Raw genomic sequence first — 17,337 nt, 5'->3', positions numbered from 1 at the left:
CTCGAGCAAAAATAAAGGGAATTAATGTCTCATGGACTGCAAATTCCAAGAAGCAGCTGCTTGTTTGCCTGGCTCAATGCAGGGCCCCGAGGAACAGCACCCAGAATATTGACCTGCCTTTACCCCTTGCCTGGCTTTGTGTCATCCTCCAGCAGGCTGTCCCTCTGGGGTGGGGGCAAGGCCACCAGTATCTCCAGTTCCACGTCTCGTGAATGTAGCAAATCTAGTGGGAAGGCTGCTGGGATCTCAGGATCTGGCCTCACTGATGTCTGTGGCCAGAGGGATGAGAGAGAGGAACGGGCCAAGTTTAGGCTCCCTGCTCAAGGTACTGAATGGAAACGGGGCGGGGAGAGGTTCCCTCCAAAGAAAAGCTGGTGCTGAGACCAGAAGCAGCAGGGACTGGACGCCAGAAGCCAGTAACAGCAGCTCTCCAAAGGCTTTATATGGCAGTCCTTAACTGACCGTGAAAGCCTTGAGCCCTTCTGTGAACTTACTGGACCTACTCAGCCCAGGCACCACGCTGAGGGCTTTACCTGGTGATGCCCTCCAGTCCTCACAAGAGCCTTGTGAGACAGGAAACAGTTTGCCCCCATCCACACACCCAGCATGGATGGATACCTTGGCCAGGGTCACCCAACCGTTGGTGGTTCCAGAGTCAGTATCTGTTCATTAGGGTTATGAACAAAGTATGTGATAAAGACAAACTTGTCGATCTAAATCATGGCCTGCTGATCTGAGTGCATCACTCCATGCTGCAGATAAGGAAACAGGCCCATACAGGGGCAGGGACCTGCCAGCTCATCGTGGCCGTGGTGGGTGATAGGGTGTGGCCCGGGATGTAGAGAGGTGCCTTGGCGTGGGACCTGTGAGCACCCGCATCAGGCTGGCGGGTGAGGCCACCGCTGGCTTCATCCGGAGCCTGAGGGGGACCCGCTCAGAGCAATGGGCTTTGGTGGTTACTGTTTCCTTTGCAAACAGCCCAGCCCGGCGCCCAGCCCCGCCCCCACAGTCAGGTCTCTACCTGGCAGGCTGGCCTGAAGGCTTCTCCTTTCCCCGTCAGGAGTGGGATCGCCACTCTGTGGTTGTGTCCTACTAGGGGCCCCTGAAGGCCCACTGCGTGCCAGGTGCAGTGCGAGGCACATCGTTACTCTTTCCACAGCTCTGCCATCCGTCCTCCCCACAGGCCTGTGAGGCAGGGGTAGGGCTCCCCACACTGCAAGGGGAAGCTGAGGCCACTGCCAGGGACCAGCAGAGGTCTGTCTGTCGACCTGTCCAGCCTTCTTTGGTCGGCAGCAAGGCGGCATGCAGAAAAGTGCAAGCTCAGTGCCCAACATCCTCACTCCGTCCCAGTCCCCGGCACCCTGCCTGCTGCCTGCCCTTCCATGCCCATGGTGGAAGGAGCTCTGCTCCTGTCCCCTCTGCCCATTCAGGGACATTCTGTGGTCATTTGTCCCTTACTCCAGCCTCCTGCTCCCTCTCCACAGAACCATCCATCCCCATGAGCACACACAGGGTTCTGGTAGCTCCCAGCTTTAAAGAAAATGCCCTTGACAATCTCTTCCACTGGCTACTACCATTTCTCTGCTCTCCTTCAGAGCGAAACTTTCTTAAAGGTGTTGTCTATACCACCCCCTCCTGATCCCTGCTTCGGCTCAGCCCAGTGAAATTTAATTTAAAAAACTGTTGAATGTGAAATTAAAAAGACACAGATAGAAAGCAACTTTCTTTAAAATTGTACAAAACAGTATGAGTAGACCCCAAAGGAAACGATACATTATCACCTTTACACCACCCTCTGATTTCTCATAATTACTATTCAAACAATAGAAAGTATAGCTAGCAATTTAAGAACTGGGGAAGAGATAAGCCCAAACCCATTTCTACCATTTTTGTTCTATACTGCATATCACTGCTTCCAGACAGTTTCTGCTGTTTCTGCACTGACACGGGATTGCAGTTATAGGTAAAACTGAACCTGCTTAGGAGCTGAGGGAGACAAGAAATGGTGGGTCTGTAACCTGGTGTATCGTCCATTCAAACAATAGGGCAGGTACCAGCCGGTAATTTTTAGGTTCTGCCAACAAGGCTTTCTCTTGACGTTAGACCAAAAACAGCTGCTTATATTCCCAAGGCTTTGTCGTATGTGCAGCAATGGCTGGATCCTGAGGAGGCTCAACACTTGATCTCTACCAGTTACCCATGTAGTCACCCGTGATCCAATCGGGCCTGACTCACCCCACGCCCCTATCTCGGTCAGTGTGAGCCCTTCAACTCCGTCTTCTCCTGGCTATGGCACCCTCAAGTGCTATGAAGAAAGGTGTTCCTGGCCGCCGCAGTAACACAAGGGCAGCCAGTGCTCACGACCACCAGAAACCCTTCTCACTCCCATTTTATGAAATGTCTCCCTCATGTACCAAAATCTGGCTGCAGCAGAGCCGTCCCCACTGCTCAGTGGGCTTTGGCCTCATGCTGCCAAGGCCAGAGCGGTCATCCCCATTCTCTGACCAGGCCTCGCTCCTGCCCCAGGTGACCTCTTCCACCTCCCCACCCTGCTTCTGGCCCCAGGCCTCCAAAGCTTCTGATTCTCCTTCCACCTCCTGGGCCTCTCCTCCGTGGCCCACTTGGTGGCTCCTCCCTGCCTGGCTCCACATGCTGAAAGCCCCAGGATTCTCTCCTGGGCCCTCTTCATTCTCTTTCCTTCTCACTATTAAAGCATCATCTTACTTAAATATGCATGAAGAAAAGTGCACACACAATTGTACAATTTAACAACTGAGGCATGGCCATTTCTGTTTCAGTTCAGCTCAGTCATGTCCGACTCTTTGCAACCCCCCGGACTGAGCACGCCAGGCCTCCCTGTCCATCACCAAATCCCGGAGTCTAATCAAACTCATGTCCATTTAGTCAGTGATGCCATCCAGCCATCTCATCCTCTGTCGTCCCCTTCTCCTCCCGCCTTCAGTCCTTCCCAGCATCAGGGTCTTTTACAATGACTCAGTTCTTCGCATGAGGTGGCCAAAGTATTGGAGTTTCAGCTTTAGCATCAGTCCTTCCAATGAACATTCAGGACTGATTTTCTTTAGGATGGACTGGTTGGATCTCCTTGCATTCCAAGGGACTCTCAAGAGTCTTCTCCAACACCACAGTTCAAAAGCATCAATTCTTCGGCGTTCACCTTTATGTCCAATTCTCACATCCATACGTGACTACTGGAAAAACCAGAGTTTTGACTAGACAGACCTTTGTCGGCAAAGTATTTCTTTTTATCTCCCCTTTCTCCAGATGATCTGAGCTTGTCACTGGCCCTTGAATTCCATGTCTAAGCTGCTGGCTCCCAAATCCATATTCCCAGCCATAACACCACCCTTGAACTCCAGACTTGCCCTGCCTACTCGCATCTCCTCCTGGTGTCTGAAGAGGCTTCCCACACGGAACACATTCAGACAGCCGTCACAGTGGATGGCGCCACCCACGTGGTGAATTGGTCCACAATTCGAGTCATGCTTGATTTCTCATCCAGCATCCGTCCTGTCACTTCCGCCTCCGGGACCCACCCAAAGCAGGCCCTGTGAGACCCTGGAGGGACTGATGGTGGCCCCTTGTCTCCGGTTCTTTCAGTCCTCACTTTCATCTTCACACAGATAGTTTCTCCTGTGGTATAAATTCTGCTTCACTGCCAGGCCCAGATATGATTGACCTGAGAAACCTAGGAAGAAGGGGAGGAACCAAACTCCATCACAAACCAGAAGCAGGCCTGGAGGTGGCCTAGAGAGAATGGGAAGTCAGGGCACCCATCCCAGCTAATCCAGCCTCCACATGCCCCACCTGGGACTGCTGCTATGTGGTGGTGCTTGGTGGATGATCGTGGAGGGAAGGGGTGCTTGTTGGACCCTTCCTCAGGGAAATCAGGTCCCCTGGGGACAACAGCTCCACTTGGCCTGGGACTGAGTCCCCGTGCTGGGCAGCTCAAAGAACAATAAGGATAGCTACATTTGGGGGGCAGTATTACTTGTCATGAGCCTGGCTTACGAGTCACATAGCCTGAAATGGAATCCCATTTCTGTCACCCCTAGGTGACCTTGAGTAACACTCTACCTCGCAAAGCCTGTGTTCTCCCACTGTGAAATGTGCCTGCATGCGATAGTGGTAAGGATTGCTAAGGATAACGAATGCATGGAGTTGGTTCTGACTGATGCTCAAGTAAATGGCTGTATGTACTTTCACCAGGTCCAAAGAGTGGGTTTGGAGTCGAGTCACAGGTTAGAGCCGGGCAGTTTTGGTAAGCTTCCTTGGTGGTCTCTTGATGTGGCTGGATTTCTGCCTGTAGCCACCTGTCTGATTTCTCCACAAAGAATCTGATAGGTAGATTCTCAAGTGTCAGGCGTAAGCCAGCACTCTGCCATCTCGGGCCTGTCTTACTCAGGGACAATGCCTGATGGGGCAAAGCTCCCTGTATAAAGCAAGGAGACCCAGCCTTTCTGAGGGACTACTGTGTGCCAGGTCCCAGGTTAAGTGCTGTCACATACTCTATAATACTAGCCTGGAAAACATACCAAGCTTGCACTGCCTCAGACTTCACACATGCTGCTTTTTCTTCTGGAATGCTCATGCTCCACCCACCAGCCACCATTCCCTCAGCCTTTGTGTCTTGGCTCCAAGAGGGCTGTTCTGACCCATTCTCAGGCCCCACTTCTGACCTTTGATACACTCAGAGAATACCAGGTCTGTCACTGCCTGACTGCGGGACTTGGAGTAATTCACCTTGCCTCTCAGAGACTCTGAAATCCCCTACTGGCATGTTTCCATTTTTCAGAGCATTGTGAGATGGCAGCAATCACCTGTGATGGTGGCACTCATCAGTTTGGAAGAGTCAGATTTCTGTTGGATGCTTCATTGCCATCTGCCCCTCCCGCTGGAATGGGAGCTCTGTGCCTGCTTGTTCTCCTCTCCATCCAGGGTCCAGCACTTTGCTTGGCGCGTGGCAAGCACTCTATCCATTTTGTTAATAATGTTGAAGGAATAATGATCATTAACATCTTTTGAGCACTTTTTGTGCCATGCTGTGCTAGACTCTATGAAAGCATCTAATTTAATCTCTGTAACACTGTGGGCAGGAGTGTGGAGGGCAGGTCTCACCATTATTCCATTTTAAGTTGAGAAAGTTGAGATTCCAAGAGGTGAAGTGACTAACCTAAAGTCACATAGTCAGGAAGGGCTGAAGCCAAGACTTGAACCTAAGTGTAGCCATCTCCAGGCCATGATCTTAATTAGGGTGCTCTACTGAAGAATGGGCTCTCTGTGGAGCTGTTAGGGGCAAGGAATTAGAGCTTTGGGCATGGCCTCACAGGATGACTGTGGTAGGGCAGGGAACCCTGCGAAAATGCATTACACCAAGAGGCTCCCGGAAACATCCACTTGTCTTAAATGCCTTTTCAAAAAAAAAAGTGCTTGTGTTAATCTACTCTTATTCGTTGTTTTTTTGATTACAAAATCAGTTGTTTTGTTGTTTGAGTCGCTAAGTCATGTCCAGCTCTTTTGCGAATGTAGCCCACAGCTGCAATCCTCTGTCCATGGGATTCTCCAGGCAAGAATACCGGAGTGGGTTGCCAATTCCTTCTCCAGGGGATCTCCCCAACCCAGGGATCAAACCCATGTCTCCTACATTAACAGGGGGATTTTTTTATTACCACCCCCTAGGGAAGCCCCAGAAAATCAGTGTCTGTTCATTAAAGAAAAATGAGAAAATCTGAAAACTCTTAAGAAGCAAATTTCTACCCAGATACAATCACCCTCAAATCTCTGTGTATTTTGTTCGTTCCTGTGCATCCCATGCACACATTTCCCACATAATTAGAACCAAATCATACAGTTTAGTACTTTTTGTTGTTCAGTATCACAGGCATTTCCCCACATTGTTAAATATTAATTGAAAATTTGATTTTTAAAAATTTCGGGGGTTTTGATGATAAAACTTTGTCGTATACATGTTTACTGTAGAAAAGTTGGCAAATATAGAAGATCTGAAGACAATTCCTCATAACCTTACCCACCTGAGAAATAATAACCATTAACATTTTATGTTTTCTAGACCTTGATTTCCTCTGCACATATAGTAGTATAGATAGATAGAGACACATGCACACATATATACTTTTTCTAAGGACCAAACTGAAATCGTTCTTCTTCCCTCATGTTAGGGGGAAGCATCCTCTAACACAAGACAAACTCAAATGTCCACAGAACCCAAGCAACTAGCTGAGATGGGTGAAGGGGCCAGCTCAGGGCCATGGGGAAAGGGAGCAAGCTTTCACCCACCGGTGACATGCTGGAATTTAGACCCTTGCATTGCCAGAACTGATTTTCCAAAAGAGGCTGCAAATCCAGTTTAAAGTGAAATATCCTGACTCACAAGTCTTGGCCACTAATTTAAAAAAAATTTGTTTTTAAGACCAAGTGTTGATTTATTTAACAAACCAGCAGAAGGGGGAAAAAGAAGAGACAACCCTAGCTTAAAACAGACCATGACAATGAGTGGATTTTACTTGGATCTTCATTCAAACAATCTGGGAAAAAAGCATATTCTCATACCCAATGTGACAAGAAGTCTTTAAATTTGATACAGACATACTGAAATTTTTTTAAGATAAAATGGCATGTCTAGGATTTGCTTCAAAATAACAGGAGGGAGAGCTGATGGGGGCATCAATGAAGCAAGATTGGTCATGAATGAAAACTGTTGAATCTGGGCAAAAACCAACGATTAGGTATGCTTTCTATAATCAATTGTATGCATTTATTTTTTTCAAAAAGTTTAAAAAACAAAACCAAGGAAGAACACCAGTAGGCCAACCAGACAGGTCTGTGAACCAGCATCCGAACTTGGATGGCCAGTTTGCAGTCTCTGCCCCGTACATGGAGTTGTTCAGTCCCTCAGTCATGTCGGACTCCTTGCGACCCCGTGGACTGCAGCACACTGGGCTTTCCTGTCCTTCACCATCTCCCGGAGTTTGCTCTAACTCAAGTCCACTGAGTTGGTGATGGAGGGAGTCGGGGTAGGGAATAACATATGAGGCTCTCACCAGGGGTTCGGGTGTGCTTTTTGAAGATCATGTTCACTGTTATGATTTAATATTTGAAAAACTAAAGAGAAAGAAATATTTTTTCCCATGATATAAATGACAGAACGCTAAGAAAATCTTAGCTGGAGTGGTCCAGTTTTAAAAGTTTGAGAAAACACTTTTTCTTGCTTCATTTACTTGTTAACAAGAATATTTTTATCACAAAAACAATTTCAAAATAATTATTTCCCTGATATCTGGGAATATCAGGGAAAGAAAGATTGACTGGCAGTCAGACTCTTCTAGAGACCTCATTCACTTACTCATCTAATATACTACATAATAATGAAGCCTATCTGCCAAGCACTCTGCTAAGCCCTGAGACTTGGTGGTAAACAGACTGTCACAGACGCTGCCCTCCAGGGACTCACAGTGTAGGTGAGGAGATGATCAACAAGTAATCTACCAAAGCATGAAGACCTGTATTACCTGAATGACAAACACTATTTTTATTTGCTTTTTTATTTAATACAGATCAAGAGCATTTTTTCATATTACTAAGTTACTCAAAAAATATTTTCATGACTGTGACTTTTAAAAAACTCCCCCTTGGTTTCCTGTTCTATAGAATGAGTCCCTTTCTTGCAGAAACCTTACACAGTAAAAGTTCGAGTAGCACCCAGGTATCCTGCTCCGTGCAGCAGACACAGCAGTGAGGAGGACAGGCCTTCTTTCAGAGGCAGCATGGAACCTGACAGCCCCGGGGTCCAGTCCTGACTTTGTCACCTAGTTGCTGAGCGACCTTGGTCACGTTCCCCAGCCCCCTTGTGAACGAATGGTGGGTGGTAACGGTGCACACCTCGGAGGCAGCCTGAAGACTAAATGAGAATCTCTGAAAAGGAGCTTAAAGTAACACAAACTCAAGGGTTTGCTCCTTCCCTTGGAGTTTATGTACTCATTGGGGAGGCAGAGAGATTTTTAAACGCCCTTTAAATCGTCAAAATCTTCGGGGGGGGGGCTGGTGAGGAAGAAGTTGCAAAGGGGGAAAGTCGAAGAGAGAAAGGAGGGAGAGGGGAGGACGGAGGGACGCGAGTACGACGAGGAAAGGGGAGGAAGGGCCTGGTCGGACCATCCGAAAGACACGATTATGCCAGTGCTCTCGGGCGATGCTTAATTCACTTCTACGCTTCGGGCGATCTTAAATAAGCTCAGGAAGGACTCAGGAAAGGAATCGGAGGCCGGGCGGGTGGGGTGCGGGGAGGTCACGGCCTGCTCTGCGCGCCTGGCGCTCACCGCCCTTATTCTGCCCCCATCGCGCAGAGAGCGGGTTCGCCGACACGCTGACGCCCGCGCGCCTCGGCCAGGCCCGCTTCAGCGCCTGCCTGCCGCCCAGCAGCCACGACGCGGCCAACTTCGACAACAACGAGCTCGAGAACAACCAGGTGGTGGCCAAGCTGGGCCACCTGGCGCTGGGCCGCGCCCCCGGCCCGGCCCCCGCCGACCACGCGGCCGCCGCCATCCCGTGCGGGCCGCGCGAGCGCCAGCGGCCCTCGTCGTCGCCGGCGCTGCTCGAGGCCGACCTGCGCTTCCACGCGACGCGCGGCCCCGACGTGAGCCTGTCGCTCGACCGCAAGGTGGCCTGCGCGCCGCGCCCCGACGGCGGCCGCACCCTCGTCTTCTCCGAGCGCCCGCTGCGGCCCGGCGAGAGCCTCTTCGTGGAAGTGGGCCGCCCGGGGCTGGCGGCGCCCGGCGCGCTGGCCTTCGGCATCACGTCGTGCGACCCGGGCGGGCTCCGGCCCGCCGAGCTGCCCGCGGACCCCGACGCGCTCATCGACCGCAAGGAGTACTGGGTGGTGGCGCGCGCCGGGCCGGTGCCGAGCGGCGGCGACGCGCTCAGCTTCACGCTGCGGCCCGGCGGCGACGTGCTCCTGGGCGTCAACGGGCGCCCGCGCGGCCGCCTGCTGTGCGTCGACACCACGCAGGCGCTCTGGGCTTTCTTCGCCGTGCGCGGCGGCGCCGCCGGCCAGCTGCGCCTCCTCGGTGAGTCCCCCGACTGCGCGTGCGCGGGGCTCGCCCCCGGAACCCCGGCGCCGCGGGATACCCTTGCGGCCTCTGAAGCCCAGCCAGCAGTCCCCCAGACTAGAGCTCGCAGCAGAACCGTCTGGCCTCCACTTAGAGTTTTCGATTCAGTAGGGGTGGGCCGTCAGAAGATGCAGTTTTAACCAGGGCCCCGGGGATGCCCATCCCTGGACCACACTCTGTCCATACCAACCCAAGTAACCCGCTGGTGTTGCTGCTGCTGCTAAGTCACTTCAGTCGTGTCCGACTCTGTGCGACCCCATGGACGGCAGCCCACCAGGCTCCCCCGTCCCTGGGAATCTCCAGGCAAGAACACTGGAGTGGGTTGCCATCTTCTCCAGTGTGTGAAAGTGAAAAGTGAAAGTGAAGTCGCTCAGTCATGTCTGACCCGTAGCGACCCCATGGACTGCAGCCTACCAGGCTCCTCCATCCATGGGATTTTCTAGGCAAGAGTACTGGAGTGGCTTGCCACCTGGCAATTTTTCCTCCATTATTATGCTTTATTATATGCATATTTTCACATTATATAGAGTATGTTACGTGCCAGAGATTTAAAAAATACAGCTTCATTTAAAAGAGGAAAATGAGAATAACATCATCCACAGAAAACAGGGTGCAGGCTTGACCCACCATGTTTTGAGATTGATTTTTGCATTCATTCATGCCACACATAAACATGGAGTGCACCCCGCCTCCAGCTATGGGCCAATCCGTGAGCTCCCAAGATGGGCAGGGCAGAGGACTGGATACAGACCTTGGACCTCCTCACATCCTGTCCAGCACCGAAGTGGAGATTTGCACGGTGCGATGTTCGCTACAGCAGAGGGGCTTCTCTTCTCTCCAGCTTGGTGGACCCGGGCTGGTGATGAGGGAAGGCTTCCAGAGAGCGTAGCTCTGTTTTCAAGTTTTAGAAAGTCCAAAAAATGACAGAAATAATGAAGTCTTCATATGTCACATCATTCAGTTTTGTCCTCCTGATACCCCTGTAAAACCAGTATCATTACCAATGAAGATGCCTTCAGTGTAGAAAGGAGTGATGACCTGCATCATGCGGTTGCGAGGATGAAATGATGAGGTGAATACAGTGCTTTTAGCAGGTGCCTGCCACGTGCAGCGTGTTTAGTAAGTAGCATTAGTAGTGACAGTGACTTGCTGTTAAACAGGACAGAGGAGGAACAGGGTGGCAGTGGTTGTCATTTGGTTGGTTTGGGGTTTGTTTAAGGGACCATAACATATAATCATCATTTCAACCTGAAATAAGTTGCCCGAGTTCCCACTAGGGCTTTGCAAGAACTAAGCCTAGAGCCCTTCTCCCTCTCCCCAGCACTACTATGAGAACCAGGATGAGCTTTTGGGTGGTCAGGAGAAGATGGAACAGCATTTGGAGGCCAGAGACTTGCCCTCCTGATCCCTATCTGACAGCAGCCCTGGTGCTGTAATCTGTCCATCAATCCTCTAGTAGGGCACAGAACAGGGTGTGTCCCTTCACATCAGAAATAACCATCATTTCCTGAACCAACAGTTCAGGGAAGAAAACCCGTCCATGTTGAACACTAGTCAGGAGTCTTATAATTGTAAGTAACAAAACCCACTCACAGCACCGTAAGCAAAAGGAATTTGGGGAGTACCCACATACCTTAGAAGTCTGGGAGTATATTGGATGGATTCAGGAACAGCTGGATCTAGGTGTTGAAAGTATGTCATCAGGATTCTACTTCTCTTTCCATCTCAAAGCTCTACTTTCCTCTGTGTTGGCTTCCCTCTCAGGCACACCCTACAGCACCAGGCTTGTCTCTCGATGGAATGGGTCCCTTCTTTCTTAGTGGTGCTAGTGAAAGTCACAGAATTTGGGTTTGCAGGCCTTGCTTGAGTTATGTGCCCTTCACTGGTAAAGAGTCCACCTGCAATGCTGGAGACCCCGGTTAATTCCCAGGTCAGGAAGATCTGCTGGAGAAGGAATAGGCTACCCACTCCAGTATTCCTGGGCTTCCCTGGTGGCTCAGATGGTAAAGAATCCACCTGTAATGAGGGCAACCTTGTTCAATCCCTGGGTTGGGAAGATTCCCTAGAGAAGAGAACGGCAACTCACTCCAGTATTCTGGCCTGGAGAATTCCATGGACAGAGAAGCCTGGCAGGCTATAGTGCATGAGGTCGCAAAGATTCGGACATGACTGAGCGACTTTCACTTCCACTTTCCCTGAACCACCATTGAGACCAAGGATAGAAGTTCTTTCTTCTTGGCTTGGCCTGAATCGTTGCATGAAGGTGAAGTAGTACCTCCAACAAAATTCCAGTGCTGTTTCTGAAACAGGACTGGCGATCAGGCAGACACAAACCAGATGTCTACCCCACTTGTACGATGCCATCAATTCTTGGCAGAATCCTACGCAGTAGCTCTTGTCCTCCATTAGATCCATGAGGAAGCGAAGGTGCAAAGCAGTGAAGAGCCAGGGACTAGCAGAGCAGAGCCCGCCTCCCGTGTCCCTGATGGAGTCTCTTTGGTCTCAGGAACCCTGCAGTCCAGCCCTGCGACCACGTCCCCATCAGGGTCTCTCAGCGGCTCCCAGGATGACAGCGACTCCGATATGGCCTTCAGTGTCAACCAGTCCTCCTCAGCATCTGAGTCATCCCTGGGTAAGGACGTGTGGACCCTCGGGGGTGCAGGGAGATGGGCTGCACTGGTGGCTGTGCCAGCCCTTCCTGACCTTGCCCCCACCCCCGCATCCTCTCCTGGAGGGAGGAGAAACATCTGGATGTGGCATTCCAAAGGGTGATAATGGTGCTCGCTGCTTGGGGGTAGGAGCATAGGAAAAGGAGCAAAACCCGGAAGAAAAACTGAAATCCATGTCTCCCAGAGTTGTCCTGCCATGGGTTCTGCCACAGAAGCTCTGCCCTCTTGGGGTTGCCCAGCAGAGCCCACCTGAGAACCACAAGTTAAGGTCTGCCTGTTCTCCCTTTCTGCAGTGACGGCACCCAGCTCCCCGCTGAGCCCACCAGTGTCGCCTGTGTTCTCCCCGCCAGAGCTGGTGGGCAGCAAGAACAGCGAGTGCACGGTGTGCTTCGACGGTGAGGTGGACACGGTCATCTACACGTGCGGACACATGTGCCTGTGCCACGGCTGTGGCCTGCGGCTCAAGAGGCAGGCCCGGGCCTGCTGCCCCATCTGCCGGCGGCCCATCAAGGACGTCATTAAGATCTACAGGCCGTAGCCTGGCCCGCCCACGGGCCTTGACCAGAACAAGGTCAGCTTTCTGAAGCCCACCCCCCTGGGCCAGGCAACCACCATGGCCGCCAGGGAGCCCAAGGGCACTGCCATCTCGCCCGCCACCCTGCAGTGGTGGGCACGGCGTGACAGTCGTGGAGATGAGGCCCCCGGGGGCCCAAGTCCAAGTGAGGGTTGCTTCTGGCCTGAAAGTGCTGTGCCCCCAAAAGGCCGTCCCCCGGTGGTCTCAGCTGGGAAACTGTCCTGTGTGCAATGCCTTCTGCTGGGGTTGGTGAGTGTGTGTGCGAGAGGGAGCGGGCTGAGAATGACTGAGAGAAACCCATTGGTATTTATCCAGGGATCCTGGCTCTGGGAGGTTATTTAACACTAAGGAATGTGCAATCTGGAGCCCAGACGGCAGCGGGACAAGAAGCTGTTCACTTTCTGGGGCTATGACGTCAGCTGGTTTTGAATATACAGAACCTGCACCTAAACAGAACTCCCACGATGGTATAGGAAAGGGACACTCAGATTTTCTAAGGCAAGGAGAAAATAGCTCATTGTTTACAGCTCCAAAGCAGCAACTCCTTGGGGGGTGGTGGGGGGGTTAGGTGGGTGGAAAACCTAAAAGAACAATTTGCTTTTTTAGCATCTAACTCAGTCTCTCAGTCTCGGAGAGCAGTTTTGACAGGTGCTGGGGCCGGAGCTCTGGGCAGTGTCCCCTCTAGAAGCCTTGTCACCCCTTTACCCCTAGACCACCTAGTAATAAGTGCTACACCCCTTGACTCCATCCATAAATGCTTTCAGTCTGTACCACCCTCACCATCTCCAGAAAATAAAACAACAGATCCCCTTTTCCTGGGAGAGGGAAAGAACCCTAGATGCCAGTGAGCCCCCTGGGGTTGGCATGGGCCACTCCTCAGCTCTCTGCATTTCCTGCTGAAATGCTAGGCCTGGCATCCGCCAGCAGCTGTGAGCATCACCAAGGCGACCTGCTGCCAAGTGGAGGGAGGCAGCGTGGCTCTGCCACCATCTTTGTTCTGATTCTCAGCCCATCTTCCCCTGCTGATTACTGGGATGTTAACTGATCATTAGGATGTGAGCTAGGAACTGAGACACTCTCTGAAAATGCTGACCTTGCGACTCTCCCCCTCCCCAGGGCAATTTGCTGGGCATTTTCCTAGACCCCTAGCCCTGCTTCCCCTCCCTTACCCCCTCACCCCTGCCCGGGCCCATCTCTGCAGACTCCCAGACCACACCTGGGTTGACCAGTTGGCCAACCTGCAGTTCCCATCTGGGCCCCACTCTTTCCCTGTCCTGTGCTGTATCTTTAGGGAGGGCGCTGAGCCTCTCTGTTCCTCACTTCCCCATCTGTCTAAGAAGAAACCTAGTACCTGCCCACTCCAGAGCTCTTGGGAGGACCAGCACAGCATTCTACAAAGTCTAAGACACCTTGTGAAGAACAGGTATTTTTAGTCCAGTTCCTAATCTGTTCATCTATTGAGGAAGACAAGCAAAGGAGGACGTTCAGAGTTTATGCGTTCATATGACACATCTTGCTGGGTGTCTGGAGGCCCCTTCTGTAGATCGTCTCCTAAGGCCAGTCAGTCCATGCCCTTGTGGTGCTCCAGATCTTGGACTCTCTGCTTCTTTGCCTGGTGTTCTGACCTGCTCTCAGCTTCAGAAGCTCTCCTCTTGCCCCTGCAGGAATCCCTGATTGTTTTTTTTTTTCCCCTCGTGAACTTGGGAACTACACCCAGATTTTAATTTCACAACAGAAACTTCAGGGGAGCAACTGACACCCTACCATTTACCAAATTAAGAGTTTACAAACCTAGGCAGTGCTCAGTGCCCAGCTGACTTTTTTTCCCCCTCATGTTGGGTGTGGGCAAGGCCACGCACAGGCCTCAGGAGAGAGGGCTCATAAGGCCCCCGGGCTGGTGTTCTCCAGGCAGCAGCTCCCCTGACTGGACTGACCCACAGTCACAGCCCCGGAAGTCTCTGCAGCCAGTGCCTCTCTCCTGTCTCCTTGGGTTCCAGCTGGGCTCAGTGCAGCCACGGCCAAGAATCCAGGAACCTGGCACCTGGACCCAGGGCGGACCAGGACGTGTGCCTGGCGACTTGTCACCTGGGAAGGAGAGAGCTCGTGGCCTGTGTAACTCGCTCTGCAGCCGCTATTAGTAGCATCCCCATTTCCAAGAGGAATTAAAGGGGTGTTTATCTTTTCAAAGCCAGACATTTCCAGTTTAGACATTTCCTCTAAACTAATTTATTCAGCACTGCAGAGAAGCTGCCCACACTGCCCTCTAGGTTCTGTCTGGAGAAGGGGCAGGAGTAAAGGGCAGGAACCATGCTCCTTTATTTGGCAGCCCCACGTGCCCTGCACGGCACTGGAGAGGTGCGTCCCCACGTCAGTCCTGCGAGGCAGGTCTTCGTACCATATTGAAGACACCACCTATTATAAAACACACCATTCTGTGTGCCACTAAGGGAAAAACACTGCCAATTTTAACTGTAAGGTGCCACAGCTATACAATTCATTTTATTCAGACATGTTATGTAGAAAAGCTGTGTTCTTTAGAATCAGTGGAATCTGCTATTACCCCATTTGGCAGGTGAGAAAACTGAGGTCCATGAAGTGAAGCAGGAGGTGGTAGGACTGGGCTTCAAGCCCAGTGGTGCCTGGTGCCGAATCCCACACTCTCCACTGCCTCTCCCCAGGTCCAGAAAGCTCAAGATATTGCTTGAGTTTTATTCCTTGAAGCTCACCTGGGTAGCCCTTGGAGAGAGCCGGGCACATGCCCCTGTGTGAGGGTTCCAGCCCCAGACTGATGCCTCTTTGCCACCCAAAGCCTGGGAAGACTCATGTTCTTTCTTTCAGGCTTATCTGCCCACTGCCACCTTCTCCTGGCCTGTTCCTATTACATGCAGGCACCCATCTGGGGCAGCCTGGGGGAGATCCTTGTCCCATTCACCTTCCTGGGCCCTGTGACCACCACCCTCTTAAGCAGGGCCCCCTGGAAGGGAGGGGAGGCCGGAAGATGCCCCCTTTGTTGTGATCTGGTGCCACCAGAGAAATCTGGCTGTTTCCAAGTCAAGACAAACTCCTTTGTCTAGCCCATTCTCGGAACTGGGAGTCTTCTGGGATTTAGCTACCTGGGGCAGCTGCTCCCTGAAGTGTAGCAAGACTTTTTCAGTCATCCACAACTCCTGGTCAGCATGGCCTGTGTTCTGGAAACAGGGACAGGAACTGGGTCTAAAGACAAGCCTGTGGGAAGCTCGTGGCACAGAGCAGGAGGTGGACAGATTTCTAGACTTATATTTGACCTGTCCAGTGTTGGGTCCTGTGATGGCACATAGTAGGCACTCATTAAAGGTTTCCTGAGTAGTCTAGAGGTCCAGGTATGAGTGTTCAAGGATTTGGTTAAACAGCACGTACATGTGCACACAGAGTTGTTCAGTGAACATGTGCTGAGCATCTACCTGTGGAGTACAGGGAGGACCCGAGGGACAGGACCCCAGCTCTGCCGTCAGAGGGAGGGCAGCATGAGACATTTGGGGCAGAGTTCGAGGGCTCTCTTGGCCGTTGTGTTGCCTCGGGGGTCTGTCTTGGTCAGTACACAACTGCTTTCCAAACGCTTCAGAAACCCTTCTCTGCATTAGGAGTGCCAGGCACCTTATAGGCAGCAAACTTCTGCTGAAATGGCCTTTGGCAGAACTGTGAAGGGCCCCACCAACTAATGATCGCCTCAGGCCTTGCCCGGGAGGGAGGCATGGGGAGAGAGCTACCTGCTACTTTCAGGCCTTGGGACTGGTGGCTGGAGATCAGCCCCCAAGTGGCCAGGGAACCCGCAGTCATTTCCAGAATAGCAGTGCACAAAGTTGGCAGATGAGAGGCAGTCTCCTTCCGCCGCTCAGTCTGCTCTCTGCCCTGGCTCTGGCAGAGAGGCTCTGGCTCAGGAACACAGGGCCTCTCTCCATGTCTGATTGTCTCACCGTCTTTCTAACGAGATGACTTGTACAACAATCTGTCCGTGCCTTATGAAAGTGTCTGTTCACTTTTAATCCTTTTTAAGAGCAACTTTAAAAAGTGGGCCAGGGACTAGCATACATGGTAGTGTTCTAGAAATCTGTGGTGATCACTGAAACTTCTGCCTTGTGTATTTGATGTTGGAGTGAGGAAGTGTATGTTCCCCATCCCACCCCTCCACTACCTGTGTACAGACCTTTTAAAAAAATGTCTTTTTCTTATTTTTCTGATTCAATACTGTGACCTCTCCAATACAGACTAATCTTTGGGGATCTGTAATAAAGGTTTCAAAACCTGAGGGCAGTGGGTTGGGAAGGGTTTGCACTGGTCCTGTGTGTTGTGCTTTTGCGTGTTGTGTTTCGATTTTTGTCTGTTTTTATTTGTTTTATATTAACATAATTTCCTGTTTAAAAAAAAGACAAATACAACTTTGGCTTGTTAAAAAAGAAAGTCTCTTCAGGACTGTTTTTAAAAATCACAGATACCTACATTGTTGGGGAGTGGAGGTAAGGGATACAAATCATTGCCAGGCTTGAGAAAATAACGCAAAATGTCTATAGAACCCTGAGCATATTTAAACCTTTTGCTTAGTAACTCCTAAGAAAATATCCTCAGGAACTAATTCTTATTGAGGATAAGCTCCATATTTAAGGATGGTCCTTACAGCATTATTTATAATAATGAAACACTAGAAACAACCCTAATGACCAACAACTAGGGTTTATAGTTGTCCCTCATCATTCTTTGCTCACAGGATTGGCTCCAGGACCACCACCACCACCACCACCGCACCTTGGAATATCCACAGATGCCCAAATCACTTATATAGAATAGTGTAGTATTTGCATTTGACCTATGCACACCCTCTGTATACTTTAAATAATCTCTGGAGTACTTATAATACCTAACACAACGCATATGCTATTTAAATGCTGCCAGTGCAACAAATTCAAGTTCTGCCTTTTGG

General features: G+C 51.1%; 1 protein-coding gene across 1 annotated transcript in view; it reads left to right on the top strand.

The window, feature by feature from the left end:
* The window catches only part of NEURL1B (neuralized E3 ubiquitin protein ligase 1B), a 44,567-nt gene extending 27,759 nt beyond the window's left edge, over positions 1-16,808 (top strand). Inside the window, exons 3-5 of the mRNA XM_055421829.2 lie at positions 8,379-9,098; positions 11,647-11,772; positions 12,103-16,808. Coding sequence (XP_055277804.1) covers positions 8,379-9,098; positions 11,647-11,772; positions 12,103-12,347 — 1,091 coding nt within the window. The 3' untranslated portion in view covers positions 12,348-16,808. The remainder of the gene's footprint in view (positions 1-8,378; positions 9,099-11,646; positions 11,773-12,102) is intronic.
* Positions 16,809-17,337: the final 529 nt, after the last annotated feature.

Source organism: Moschus berezovskii, chromosome 18 (genome assembly GCF_049115385.1).
Source record: "Moschus berezovskii isolate FMDL1 chromosome 18, NW_MosBer_1.0, whole genome shotgun sequence".
Taxonomy (NCBI): domain Eukaryota; kingdom Metazoa; phylum Chordata; class Mammalia; order Artiodactyla; family Moschidae; genus Moschus; species Moschus berezovskii.
The sequence above is the reverse complement of the archived record's forward strand: the minus strand, read 5'-3'. Positions and strand labels throughout refer to the sequence as shown.